The sequence below is a fragment of the Hemiscyllium ocellatum genome, chromosome 15 (genome assembly GCF_020745735.1).
Source record: "Hemiscyllium ocellatum isolate sHemOce1 chromosome 15, sHemOce1.pat.X.cur, whole genome shotgun sequence".
In the NCBI taxonomy this organism is placed as follows: domain Eukaryota; kingdom Metazoa; phylum Chordata; class Chondrichthyes; order Orectolobiformes; family Hemiscylliidae; genus Hemiscyllium; species Hemiscyllium ocellatum.
In genome coordinates, this window is record NC_083415.1 from 7,753,701 (window position 1) to 7,768,209 (window position 14,509).

Consider the following 14,509-nt stretch of genomic DNA (forward strand, 5'->3'; position numbering starts at 1 on the left):
TAATGTGTGTGTGTGAATGTATCTATTATGTATGTGTGTGTTAATGTATTTAATATGTGTGTGCGTGTGTGTGTGTGAATGTATTTATTATGTGTGTGTGTGAATGTATTTATGATGTATGTGTATATGTATTTATTGTGTGTGTGTGAATGTATTCATTATGTGTGTGTGTAAGACCATAAGACATAGGAGTGGAAGTAAGGCCATTCGGCCCATCGAGTCCACTCCACCATTCAATCATGGCTGATGGGCATTTCAACTCCACTTACCAGCATTCTCCCCGTAGCCCTTAATTCCTCAAGACAACAAGAATCTGTCAATCTCTACCTTGAAGACATTTAGCGTCCCGTCCTCCACTGCACTCTGTGGCAATGAATTCCACAGGCCCACCACTCTCTGGCTGAAGAAATGTCTCCGCATTTCTGTTCTGAATTGAACCCCTCTAATCCTAAAGCTGTGTCCACGGGTACTAGTCTCCTCGCCTAATGGAAACAATTTCCTAGCATCCACCCTTTCCAAGCCATGTATTATCTTGTAAGTTTTCTATTAAATCTCCCCTTAATCTTCTAAACTCCAATGAATACAATCCCAGGATCCTCAGCCGTTCCTCATATGTTAGACCTGCCATTCCAGGGATCATCCGTGTGAATCTCCACTGGACACGTTCCAGTGCCAGTATGTCCTTCCTGAGGTGTGGGGACCAAAACTGGACACAGTACTCCAAATGGGGCCTAACCAGAGCTTTATAAAGTCTCAGTAGCACATCTCTGCTTTTATATTCCAACCCTCTTGAGATAAGAGACAACATTGCATTCGCTTTCTTAATCACGGACTCAACCTGCATGTTTACCTTTAGAGAATCCTCGACTAGCACTCCCAGATCCCTTTGTACTTTGGCTTTACTAATTTTCTCATCATTTAGAAAGTAGTCTATGCTTTTATTCTTTTTGCCAAAGTGCAAGACCTCACACTTGCTCACGTTAAATTCCATCAGCCATTTGCTGGACCACTCTCCCAAACTGTCTAGATCCTTGTGCAGCCTCCCCACTGCCTCAGTACTACCTGCCTGTCCACCTAACTTCGTATCATCGGCAAACTTCGCTAGAATGCCCCCAGTCCCCTCATCCAAATCATTAATATATAATGCGAATAGCTGTGGCCCCAACACTGAACCCTGAGGGACACCGCTCGTCACCGGCTGCCATTCTGAAAAAGAACCTTTTATCCCAACTCTCTGCCTTCTGTCAGACAGCCAATCCTCAATCCATCCCAGCAGCTCACCACGAACACCATGGGCCCTCACCTTGCTCAGCAGCCTCCTGTGTGGCACCTTATCAAAGGCCTTTTGAAAGTCTAGATAGACCACATCCACTCGGTTTCCCTGGTCTAACCTACTTGTCACCTCTTCAAAGAATTCCAACAGGTTTGTCAGGCATGACCTCCCCTTACTAAATCCATGTTGACTTGTTCTAATCAGACTCTGCTCTTCCAAGAATTTAGAAACCTCATCCTTAATGATGGATTCTAGAATTTTACCAACAACCGAGGTTAGGCTAATTGGCCTATAATTTTCCATCTTTTGTCTTGATCCTTTCTTGAACAAGGGGGTTACAACAGCAATCTTCCAATCATCCGGGACCTTTCCTGACTCCAATGACTCTTGAAAGATCTCAACCAATGCCTCCGCTATTTCCTCAGCCACCTCTATCAGAACTCTAGGGTGTATCCCATCGGGGCCAGGAGATTTATCAATTTTAAGACTTTTTAACTTTTCTAGCACTATCTCTTTTGTAACGGCAACCATACTCAACTCAGCCCGTGACTCCCTTTAATTGTTGGGATATTACTCATGTCTTCCACTGTGAAAACTGACGCAAAGTACTTGTAAAGTTCTCCTGCTATTTCCTTATCTCTCATCACTAGGCTTCCTGCATCAGTTTGAAGTGGCCCAATGTCTACTTTTGCCTGTCGTTTGTTTCTTATGTACTGAAAGAAACTTTTACTGTGTGAATGTATTTATTATGCGTGTGTGTGTGTGAATGTGTTTATTGAGTGTGTGAATGTATTTATTGTGTGTGTATGAATGTATTTATTATGTGTGTGAATGTATTTATTGTGTGTGTGTGTATGTATTTATTATGTGTGTGTGAATGTATTTATGATGTGTGTGTGTGTCTGTGAATGTATTTATGATGTGTGTGTGTGTCTGTGAATGTATTTATTGTGTGTGTGTGAATGTATTTATTATGTGTGTGAATGTATTTATTGTGTCTGTGAATGTATTTACGATGTGTGTGTGAATGTATTTATTGTGTGTGTGAATGTATGTATGATGTGTGTGTGTGTGAATGTATTTATTGTGTGTATGTGCATGAATGTATTTTGTGTGTGTGTGAATGTATTTATTATGTGTCTGTGTGATTGTCTTTATTGTGTGTGTGTGAATGTCTTTATTGTGTGTGTGTGAATGTCTTTATTGTGTGTGTGTGTGTGAATGTATTTTGTGTGTGTGTGAATGTATGAATGTATTTTGTGTGTGTGTGAATGTATGAATGTATTTTGTGTGTGTGTGAATGTATTTATTGTGTGTATGTGCGCGAATGTATTGTGTGTGTGTGTGAATGTATTTATTATGCGTGTCTGTGTGATTGTCTTTATTATTTGTGTGTGAATGTATTCAGTGTGTGTGTGTGAATGTGTTTATTGTGTGTATGTGTGTGAATGTATTTTGTGTGTGAATGTATTTATTATGTGTGTCTGTGTGATTGTATTTAGTGTGTGTGTGTGTGTGTATATGTACCCATACATATTGCATGGTATATGTTAACGTTTGGAGTATGAATTGTTTTGAAGGAAGTGTCACTGCCTTCAGTGGATTGAATATTTGGACCTGATGAGTTTCTCCCAACACTTTCTGATTGTATATATTTCTAAATGTCAGACTGGAACAACTGATGAAAGCTGAACGTGTCTCAATGATTTTTAGGTTGCTAAACAATAAGCTGAATGTTGGTGATTATGTATAAGTTTGCTTGTGTAATGTCTTATTCCAGTTCCTTATAAGTATAAAATGACTATCCATCCTACAATACTTGATTTAGCATTAACCTGAATAGACTGTGTCTGCCTGTGGAGCTCTGTCTGTTTAGCTGGTGATCAGTGCCTTTCTGTGAGACTTTGTCCAGCCAGTAATATCCCTGTCCTATTACATTAGACAGAAGTTAACTGAGTATTGTACAGTGTGCGCTTTCACACCCTGGATAGCTTTTAACCTGTATTTCCTTCCCTTGCACAGCTCTGCCAATGCTTCGTGGATCTACACATATACAGTAGAAACTCGATTATCCGAATACCAATTATGAGAAAATTAGATTATCCGAACGGAATCTGATGGTCCCGTGAAACCGTTACAACAAAGCGGCGTTACTGATAATGGTGTCGCCATCGCGCCTTTTGTTAGCAGCACAGGGTAATGAGGGCTGTCTGCACGGAAGAAGATTAGATTAGATTAGACTTACAGTGTGGAAACAGGCCCTTCGGCCCAACAAGTCCACACCGACCCGCCGAAGCGAAACCCACCCATACCCCTACATTTGCCCCTTACCTAACACTACAGGCAATTTAGCATGGCCAATTCACCTGACCCGCACATCTTTGGACTGTGGGAGGAAACCGGAGCACCCGGAGGAAACCCACACAGACACGGGGAGAATGTGCAAACTCCACACAGTCAGTTGCCTGAGTCGGGAATTGACCCGGGTCTTCAGGCGCTGTGAGGCAGCAGTGCTAACCACTGTGCCACCGTGCCGCCCACTAAGATCTGCAAGTGTTGCATAAAAGAGGTGTTAATGATACTGCTTCAACAATCTCAGTCAGTCAATTGTAGCTGTTAACATAATTTTAACCAACAATAGTGCAAAGATCGGGTCTTTAGTTTAACTGAGGAAAACAGGGAGTACTCACACAAAAAATGATGTATGAGCATTGCAGCAGATAAGGTGTTAATGACACTGGTCCAAGAATCTTAGTCAATTGTCATAGTATTGAAAGAATCTTATCACATGAAAATAACTGACATACTGAAGGGTTTTAAAATGCCTGACAAAGTCACTGGTGTCTTCATTCCCTCTACAACTTTTTCTGAGTTTGTATCTGGTGTAACTGATGGAGATTTTTGTACGTACTGTACTTACCATGTCTGTGAAGAGAAAGCGCACCATAGTGACATTTGAACAGAAAAGTGAGATTTTACAGCACCTGGATCGTGGTGAAAAGGCATCGAGGATTGCACAGGAGTACAACATCGGGATAGCGACAATGTCTGACATCAAGAAAACAAGACCAGCGATTGAGAAACCCATCAGCCTAAGTGACGGTGCAAATGCTCTAAAACCAAAATCCATGAAGCCAGCAAAGGAGCAGCAACTCGGCCAAGCTGTGTTTTTGTGATTATCACAGCAGCTTGAAAACGGAATTCCCGTATCTGGCCCAATGATACTGGAAAAAGCTGCCAGTTTCTATGAACGCCTCCACACCGGTGAATCTGATCACAGTGTTTCAGTGGGCTTCAAACATCGTCACGGCATTAGGCAGCTCAACGTTCGTGGGGAGCAGAAGTCTGTGGATGACAGCACAGTGGAAGACTACAGACTAAAACTGCAATCCACCTTTCGTGAAGGAAAGTATGAACCTGAGCAATTGTACAATGCAGGTGAAAGTGGATTGTTCTGGCGTGCATTGCATACACTGCGGAAAAGTAGGTGTCAGGACATAAAGCACAGAAGGATTGGATCACGATTTTCCCTTGTGTCAATGCCACCAGCTCTGATAAACTACCCCCTGTCTGCATTGGGCGATATGCTAATCCCCGTTGCTTTAAGAACTGTGACAAAAACTCATTTCCCGTGAGGTACAAAGCACATAATAAACCATGGGTGACATATCCCCTTCTCTCATCCAGGTTCCATGAAGATTTTGTACCTGCTGTCAGGTCACATTTGGCAGGTAAAGGACTCGATCAACGCGCCCTTCTGCTTGTTGACAACACGGGGGCACACACTGTGTAAGGCAGCCAGTTGCAATCTGCAGACGGAGCTACCAAGTGTTAGTTTCTCCCACCCAACACCGCTTCAAGGTTACAGCTGCTTGACCAGGGAATCATTGCAATTATGAAAAAATATTACCGCCGCGACATGTTGCGTGCCGTCCTGGGTGGAGACAATGCTGACAAAGGACTGCTGGAAATCCTTAAGGCAATCACAGTCAAGGACGTACTGTTCATGACTGTTGAATCTTGGGACCTCGTCAAGCCATCAACAATTGCAGCTTGTTGGTACAGTCGTGTCAGTGAAGCGAACACCCATCCAGAACAAAACATAACCACTGGGATCACCGAACTCTGCAGACACCTGGGTTTAGGAGACTTTGCAGAGACAGAGATTGATGCTTGGGTGAACTATGACAACGAAATTGGAACAGAGACCCTCACCGATGATCAAATAGTCAATGCAGTCACAGAGGAAGAGCAGGACTGTATGAAGGGTGTGGATAGTAAGGGAATTCTGACACTGGCACCACCTCCAGTCCCCGTTAATGAAGCTATTGACAGTTTTGGCTTTTCATGGAGTGGTATGAAGTACAAGATGAAGTTGATGCTGTTAAATTGATGCATCTTCGCCACATGTTACTGTTCGGGGGAAAAAAAAGAGACAGCACTTCCTCAATCAACAGCGGCTGGAGAATTTCTTTGGAAATAATAAACAGCCTCCACCTCATTGAATTCTTTTTATTTTACAGATACACAAAAAACCATCTGAGTTGCAAAATGTCATGAATTTTTAAGCGATATGCAGTGTTTGTAAAGATTTTAGCGATCAAATGAAATAAACACTCTGTTAGCATGCTTTTTAACGCATTTATGGGCAGTACAGCTTCCTCTGTTTAGCATCAAATCAATTTACCGAATAATCAATTATCCAAATGAAAATCTGCCCACCCAAGGGCTTCAGATAATCGAGATTCCACTATATATACCTATAACACACACACACACACACACACACTTCCCATCTCACCCTTAAAATAGTTTGAATGTCTTTGTTTCTTTAGGTGGCTTTTGGAAGTGAATGCTTCTCCTTCACTAATAGCCAGTAGCCAGGAAGATTACGAGCTGAAGTGCCGTTTACTGGAGGACACAGTGCACGTTGTAGACATGGAAGGAAGGTGAGTAAAGGAAATTTTGCATTTATATTGTATCTCAAGCACTTGATAATCAGCAGTCCATTTGAAGTTGTTTTGTAGGTAATGAAAGCAGACAGTGTGCACACCACAATGTTTCACGAGTAGCCATGAGGTTAATGTACAGTCAGCTGGTTTTTGAAAATTAGTTGAAGGAGGAATGTGGTCCAGGACACCAGGAGAATCCCTACAAAACTTCAAGAAATGTGCTAAGCTCTTTTATGTTCTGCTGAGTTGCATGACAGAGTTTTTCAACAAATCCATACATTCTCAGTATTGTCCAGCTGAATCACAGGATAGAGGAGTTAGTGAACTTGTGATGGAACACATCGTTGATGATCCTTTATTGGCATGCTGTAAAAACTACCTTTATTTTCAATTGTGGACTAAAGAGAAAAGAAAAGATATTGCTTTAAACCAAGGAAACGGTGGGGGAATGTGTTGCAACTTTAAAGGTGAATTACTGGAACTGATTGTGAGTTGTACTAGCCTGACTGGAGTAACGCACTGTAAATCAAGATCCATTATTCCTGCAGCCATCACAAAGGCTCAAACTATGTAGAATTCCTCAATTTACCAATCTGTTGGACCTGATTGACACAAAGCACAGAACATGTTTCTGTACTTAACAATAATTACAATTTATTACAATTTTTTTAAAAGCTACCAGTAAACAATTATGAATTGTAGGCATATAACCTCTATTAGTTAACCCCTTGTAAACATTTCCTTATCCACACAGAGAGACAGACACCGACAGGGGGAAAAAAGGGTGTTAAGGACAAAGGGAGAGATTGGAAAAGCAGTGCAGTGATCCCTGTTCACAGGATTTGCTGAGATCATTCTGATGCTGTTCAGGATGCTGCTTCTCCGTCTTCCTTCTCCAAGTGCTTTCATTGGTTTTGCAGGAGGCACAGATTGACTGATTAACATTAATAAAAAGTCTCTGAATTATTAATTAAAACTCATAGCTTGCTGCAAGTACTGAAGGAAGAATAAACTGATTTTCTTCAGGCTTACAGTGGCTTTTACTGCAGAGAACAGGAAGCTCCTGAACTTGCGGAGATCTGATAGTTTGTTCCTATCTTGTTCCCAGTCTCATGCTGTTCAGCTACCTGAGAGCCAATTACTTTATCGTTGGCAGGCCGAGATCCTTTGTCATCGATAACTGGTCACTAGTCCAGAGAAAACTAGTTACTTATCGCCAGCTGAATTTCACTTGTAAACATCTTTGGTTCCAGCTCATCTGCATCTTTTCCTACTACTGCTGCTTATCAGCAGCTGTGTAAAAACTATCTACAATGAGTATTAAGTTACTTGCTTTCAAAGAACATGCAGTAATCCTCCAGCAATCTTATAACATAGGGGTTTCTCTACTTACGAGCACAGTCTCAGATGGGTGTAATTTTAAAGATCTGACATTGTTACAAATGACTCCTTTGTACTGTGCATTGTGTTGTAACTTGCTTACAAATCACAACTTGTGAATGGACTTCAGAATGGAATCTGTTCATAACCCGAGGACTGCCTGTAGTTTTCTCCCCATTTCAGGCTCCAATCAAAACATATGTAGTTTTACAGTTGTAGCTACAATGACAGTGTCCTGTAGGAGGAACATCCACACCATCAAGTTTAAATTTTGATTGTGGTGCTCTGGAAGTAGTATTTCTTCCCAGAATAAGGAAATGTAGGCAAATACTGTGCAATTAAATGTGCAAATGTAATATAATGAAAGCAAGACTCTGCAAATGATGGAGATTTGAAATGAAAACAAAGTTAACAAGTTTTGAGAAGATTTTGAGAAGTTGAACCCAAGGAAACCCAAACATATAAATAGAAGGCAGGAGACACCAACAGTGCTTCGTCTGGAGGCTCACTGAAGATGTTACCCAGTATGGTGATGAAACGTCTGAAAATGAACCGTCCAGCTCAGCCAGCAAACCTACATCCATGAAAACAAAGTGCTGTAGAAACTCGGCAGATCTGGCAGCATCTGTGGAGAGTAGTTCCAAAGAAGAATCATGACACTCAAACAGTAACTCTCTCTGCAGCTGCTGTCAGACCTGCTCATTTCCCCAGAAATCTCTGTTTTTATTTAGAATATTGTAGGACAGTAATCACCGTAGCAACATGACCAGATCACTCATATTGTGCTCTGGAAATGGCAATGTTGCCCAGTGAAGGGGAGACTAAGGATATGCAAACAGCTTTTGTACAATCCAAAAATACAAATGATTGGTGAGCCTCCTGCTACAAATTATCCTTTAGAATTCTAAAGTAGGTCTGTCAAATTCTAGTCAGGAAAGTATCAACATTTCCCAGACTGTTTAAAAATGTAAAACATGAAATTAAAAAACTGTTTGATGGAGTCTGTTGTAGACAATGGATAGATTATTCCTGGAAAAGGTAATGTGATAACAGATGCATTGTCCAGAATATTTTTAAAAAGGTAGAATAAGTGAAGAAACAAGGTAATTGTACAGATTGTATAAGAAATATATAAGGAATGAATGAGGTTGAATGGATATGTCATGTTTTGTTGTCTCTGTCATATATCCTTTGATAAAATACATTTTTGAAATGGCATTTCATCTCTCTTCTGGGTGGAACATGTAAGGACCACTTTTATTTTGAACTGTGGACTAAAAAATATAGCTTTAAACCAAGGAAGCTGTTTAAGAAGATGTTACGGTTTTAAATTTGGGTTTAGGAGAACTTAACTTAGCAACAAGTTCTTGGTGATTCCTGGACAAGCAGCTCCAGCTTTATGTTTGAGTAGTACAGGAGAAGCATCTAACCTCCAAAAAAAAGGCATCTAAATCTCTTACTCTTCCTCCTGTGTGGAGAAGTGACACAAAATCTTCTCTCACTTATCATTTCCCCGTGAGCATTTTCTCTCGGCAAATTTCTTCGTTGAAAGGCACTGAAAAGGAAAATCCTCAACCAGTCAATGCAGGACTGAGAATGGGATACCTCCAACCTCACCTTTTTAGCACAGAATGAGAAGGAATCACAAGAGGCCGAAAGAAAACAACTCATCAACATCTAAGATCTGGTGCCAGAAGTGTCATTTCTAACCACCACACCTCCCTGCCACCCCCACTCCCCCAGCACAGTTTTTGTATATTTTCTCTTAGTGTGTCTATTTGTATGTATATTGAAATCTTAAAAAGTTGTAGAGCTTAAGTTATAGAATTAGAGATTAGCAATTCCATTTGTCTATTTCTTTAAACTTGAATTAGATGGTTGGTAAAGATTGAGCAATTTGATAGTTTAATTAGATTTTAACATTTGTCAACCTTGAGGATTCTGTGTTTGACTTCCAATGCAATGCACCAGCAATTGTGATAATACTGTCACACCTCACTGGAAAAGCACCCTGGAAATGAAGCCCCTCTATTCCTAAAGTCATCACAAAAGCTAAAGATTTTATCAAAGTACGCAAAAATTCCCATTTTTCTGTCAGGATAACAAAAAGCTTGGACCAGGTTTCTGTACTTAACACAACCAACTATATATTACAAATAAACCGATCCTAGCTACAGATAAACAATTACAAACTGTTAACATATAACTCTACAAGTTAAAGCTCCAACCCGCTTAAAACAGAGAGATGCATCCTGTTGCTTTCCAGGTTCTTGCCTTCTTCATCCACTGTTTTTTGTTCCTGTCACTGTGCAGGATCCACAGGCAATTAGTATGCTAGCTGCAAAGTCTCTTAGTTATTGGTTAAAGCCAAAGGCAGAATAAACGAGCTTTTCAAATGTTAGAGATTTTACTGGAGAGAAATACAAAGTATCTTCCCTTGCAGCTGTCCAACAGGTTCCTGCTGGTATCATTTACATCCACAAGCTGTTCAGTATTGTTACTGTTCAGTACTTAAGTGCCAATCAGATAGTCGACAGGTTGGTGGTCTTTCAACTCCATAACTAGTCACAACCCCACAAACCCATCACCAGCCTGTTGCCAGCTGAATCTCATCTTCTGATGCAGCTATCTGCAAACAGCCTTCCCTCAGTGCTTGGACAAAGTAGCTGTGTAAAGACTTGCGGAGAGTTTCAGTAACTTGCTTTTTTAAATTGCAGCAAATTCCTTACATGATTTTTAGTTTGTATTACAGTGCTTTTCCTATTTCAATCCACAGTCAAAAATAAAAAGGTACAGTTTTTACTATGCCGTACCCTTTACACGATGTTCTATTTTTCAGATTGTCTGGGAAGGAAAAACAGGTTGGAGGATTTGACCTGATGTGGAATGATGGTCCAGTCTATAGTGATGGAAACTTTGATGGAGGCGTCAACCTCATTTCTAACACTCACTTGGGTAATAAGAAAAATGGTATTCCTTTTTCCTCTTGTTGTTACTCTTTTTTGTATCCGTATAAGGTACATAAATATCCTTCTGTCATTGAACCTGACTGTTATACCATGCACACTCACATGACACAAGCCCAAATTTGAGTTGAAAACATTTACAGTTGTGTCACATGCAGAGCAGAGTCTTAAACTGGTGCAGTTTTTATGTCACTCTGTGTCACAAGTGCAAGGTAAACAACAGAGAGCCACAGACGATGGTACAATTGCCAGTCACAGAGGGCCCCAGAGGACTGGCAATTCACTAATGTAACCCCCTGCTTAAGAAGGGAGCAAGGTAAAAGATGGGAAATTATAGGCCGAGTAGCCTGACCTCAGTCTTTGGTAAGATTTTAGAGTCCATTGTAAAGTTTATGGAGTCTATTTACCAAAAGAAATCAAACGGTACTAACAACATTATGAGACAGGGAATGTATTGCTGTGCTAAATCCAACAGCATAAACAGCAATGTGAGATGGCGTTTATTGCTGCACTAAATAGAACAATATTAATAGTGTTGAGGTGCAGGGAGTTTAGTATTAGGATACTAAATGGAGTATTAACAGCATTGAGAGACAGGGTGTCTCACTATAATAAAACAGTACTAACAGCATTGAGGGATGGAATTTATTACTGTTTTAAATGAAATAATATTAACAGCATTTAGCAGCGGGGACTTATTATGTCATAAATAGATCAGTACTAACAGCATCAAGAGATAGGAACTTTATTGTTGCATTAAATAAAAAAAATTAAGCACATTTATTACTGTATTAAAGCAGTATTAGCTATATTGAGGGGCTGGGAGACGATTACTGTATTAAATAAATCAGTATTAACAGCATTGAGAAGATTGGGGATTTATTATAAAATTAAATAAAACAGTATTAACAGCATTAAGAGTTGGTGAGTTTATAATTGCGCTAAATAGAACAATACTAATGGTGTTCAGGTTTGTGATCTATGCTGCCAAGAGAGATACATCATCACTTTTTCTGACTGGCTTGCCTAGAATTCTACCTTCAATCAAATAATCACATCCAACCAATATCATAACTGTTCTGTTGTTCTTTATCTCCTCCCTTTCTACAAGACCCTGGGTCATAGCACATCCTGACCTGAGCCTTCTACACTGCCCCAGTGCATGTCATATCATCATTTGAGGTTACTATACTATCCCAGCACATGGCAGTCTTCTTCGGTACAGCCACCTTGTATTTCCACATCACCTCTTTCTCTCTGTTAAATGAAGTGTCTCTCCTGAGGAGTCCCAGCAATACTAATTTCTCCAAGTTACCAAAACATGAATCTTAGTGCTTTTTCTAATAGAGGTCAACATCCCCTTCCCTTATATTGGGATTGCCTCTCTCATCCCCATTTCTCTGATACAACCTTTCTGAAACCTTCTTTCCCTGACAAATGGACACAAGGCCAGCCACTGCAGTCCTGAGTGCATTAAGCTGCTTGTAGTTAAAGCAGACAAAACCCTCCAGAAAATGTGGCTGGAACGTGAACATCTCTTAACATCCACAACACACCAACTGTCGCCTGCTTGCAGCTCTTCAAAGCATTATGCTTGTTGGGTTAAGTGTCTAATGTTTCACTAATACACTGAGTCATGAAACCGTTTTACATTTCATGTAACAATTTGGAGTTTAAACTGTTTCAGATTATTAAATTATGTTGAATGAACTTGTTCTCACATGCCCTTCCACCTCTTCATTGATTAAACTGTCCACCTTACTCCAATCTTCTCATGTATAACAATCCTTGGGTCATTTTATATTCAAGATGGCCAGTTAGGGTCATTTATTTGTAATTTTTAATCTTTCTTTGAAATCGAAAATGCAATGTGTGAAGAGTTCTAAGTTTATACAACCATAGTCCTACCTGCCATTCTACAAATATGTGTTATAAAGACATCTAACCTAATCTTCTAAACCAGTTCCGGCTGATAACCTCAAATTCCTTTTCCAACTGGGACATTGTCCAACTCTGCCTTAAATCCTGTTGTTTGCTTCTGGTTTTCTCACTGGGCACTTGACTTATGTCCACTCCTTGTGTTTTATCCATGTTGTACAAGGGCCTTGGAACCCTGGAGCAACCTTGTGATGGTGTCACAGAACTGCACACCACTGAGCATAAGTAGCACAGGACGGGCAGAACAGACTACAAGAGGCCATCATACACGAGACTAAAAGCAGAAAGACATTGGCACACAAAAATGACAGATTAGTCCTTACCTAATGTAAGGACCTCATAAGTCAGAGCACGGCATATCTATGATTATGATGGATAACAGTCATCAGTTTTAATGTCTAAGAAACAGTTTTACTTCGAAGCCTGTGCCTAAAGAGAAGAGTTGTCTTTGCCTTCTCCTCAAACAGTCTGACTTGAAGTCAAACTCACATCAGGCCATATGATAAAAGAATCTACGTAGTAATTTTGACTGTGGATAATGTGACGATTTATGATGACGTGTTATCACTCGACATACAGGGATCGGTGGGTAGTGATATGGTTTGAGGATCTTCCTGACTGAGATTGCCCAGGGGTACTAAGTAGACGATGGGCCAAAGACTGTACCTACTGCCATTGTAACCCAGACAAACAGTCTGGCAATTGGAGCTGGGAGTCCTGCTGTGCTGGCTCATTACAATGTGTTGACAACTGAACCATCGTGGAAGTTTGTCTTCTGTCAGCTGTTCCCTTGCAGACAGCTCCCATTTCTCCTCATATCAATTTCTCCTCATATCGATGGTTCCAGCTAATGTCTCATTTGGTTGTGTTTTATTTGCAGGCTGCATTAATGACAGGAAGAAGCAGTTGTGGCAACTCCTTAAACCACTGATTACACAGAAGAAGTAGCAATGCTGAGTAGCACTATAGGAACTGATGAAGCATGTAAACACTCTCATTGCCCCTGTACTGGAACTGTAGTACTGGGCAGAGCAGACTCGCTGCAATTGTTTGTGTGTCCGTACTCTGCCTGGTGCCACACTGAAAGGCAACATGGAGCATGATTTGCTGTACCACTTTTCTACAGGATGCTGAGTTCAGGTCCTTGCTGCTGCTCACTGCAAAGTATTGATGGAGTGAAAACACATAGTTTGACCTTTCCTGCATTTCAGAATGAATAATCACTTCAGCGTGAACATTGTAGAAAACAAAATAAAATTTTCCGAGGAGGATAACATCTAAGTTTCTGTGGTATGTTTTTGCCGGGAATGTGGTGCAGTCACTGTTTGTAGAGGCAGTGGAGTATCATGTCCAGGACGCTGTGTGTAACATGTAGCACTTCGACAATACCTTGCCTGGTTGTCTGGTTAATAATAAGTGTCAGCTAACAGTGCATGGCCTTTCCAACTTGTTCACTGACTATTTCATATGAGTCTTCTGACTGGGTGCCCAACTCTTGCTCACTGCATTTTAAATGGGAATTGAGTGAACCAACACGAGTCTGGTCCTGATACAATATTCAGACAGATTGGTCACACCCACACATTGTCCAAACAGCCAGCGCCACAAGCAGCACAACCACAATGGACGGACGTGCCAAAGTTAAATGTTGCATCTTGTTCAAGGACCCACTGCGCCTCCAAAGGGCACCACCTTAAGTTGGTCAGGTTGCATATTACCTTTTGTCTCCTGTTGCCACTTCTCATCAGCCTTTTCTCATATGTAATAACTTCAAGGAAAATTAGTTAAAAATACACAATGCAGAGGCTCTCATCTCTATTCCCCCACCCACTAGATCCCAAACCTTGCATGACTGCAGACTCTAGTGTGATCCTGGTGGATTGTTAACCTAATTTCGTCAAACATGTTCACTGTAATTCTCATTAAAATAGGTAACTGATTTATTTCCAAGAAATCCCAGTCATAGTTAGGTATAACCATAATGACTTGAAGTAGAGAAA

At 40.6% G+C, this 14,509-nt stretch overlaps 1 protein-coding gene across 2 annotated transcripts in view; it reads left to right on the plus strand.

The window, feature by feature from the left end:
- Nucleotides 1–13,739, plus strand: part of ttll9 (tubulin tyrosine ligase-like family, member 9) — a 131,604-nt gene extending 117,865 nt beyond the window's left edge. The window contains exons 12-14 of one of the 2 annotated variants that reach the window (XM_060835946.1): nt 6,109–6,222; nt 10,445–10,575; nt 13,390–13,739. In XM_060835946.1, the coding sequence (XP_060691929.1) occupies nt 6,109–6,222; nt 10,445–10,575; nt 13,390–13,457 (313 nt within the window). In that variant the 3' untranslated portion in view covers nt 13,458–13,739. The remainder of the gene's footprint in view (nt 1–6,108; nt 6,223–10,444; nt 10,576–13,389) is intronic. The other variant, XM_060835947.1, reaches the window with a different exon arrangement.
- The last annotated feature ends 770 nt before the right edge of the window (nt 13,740–14,509 follow it).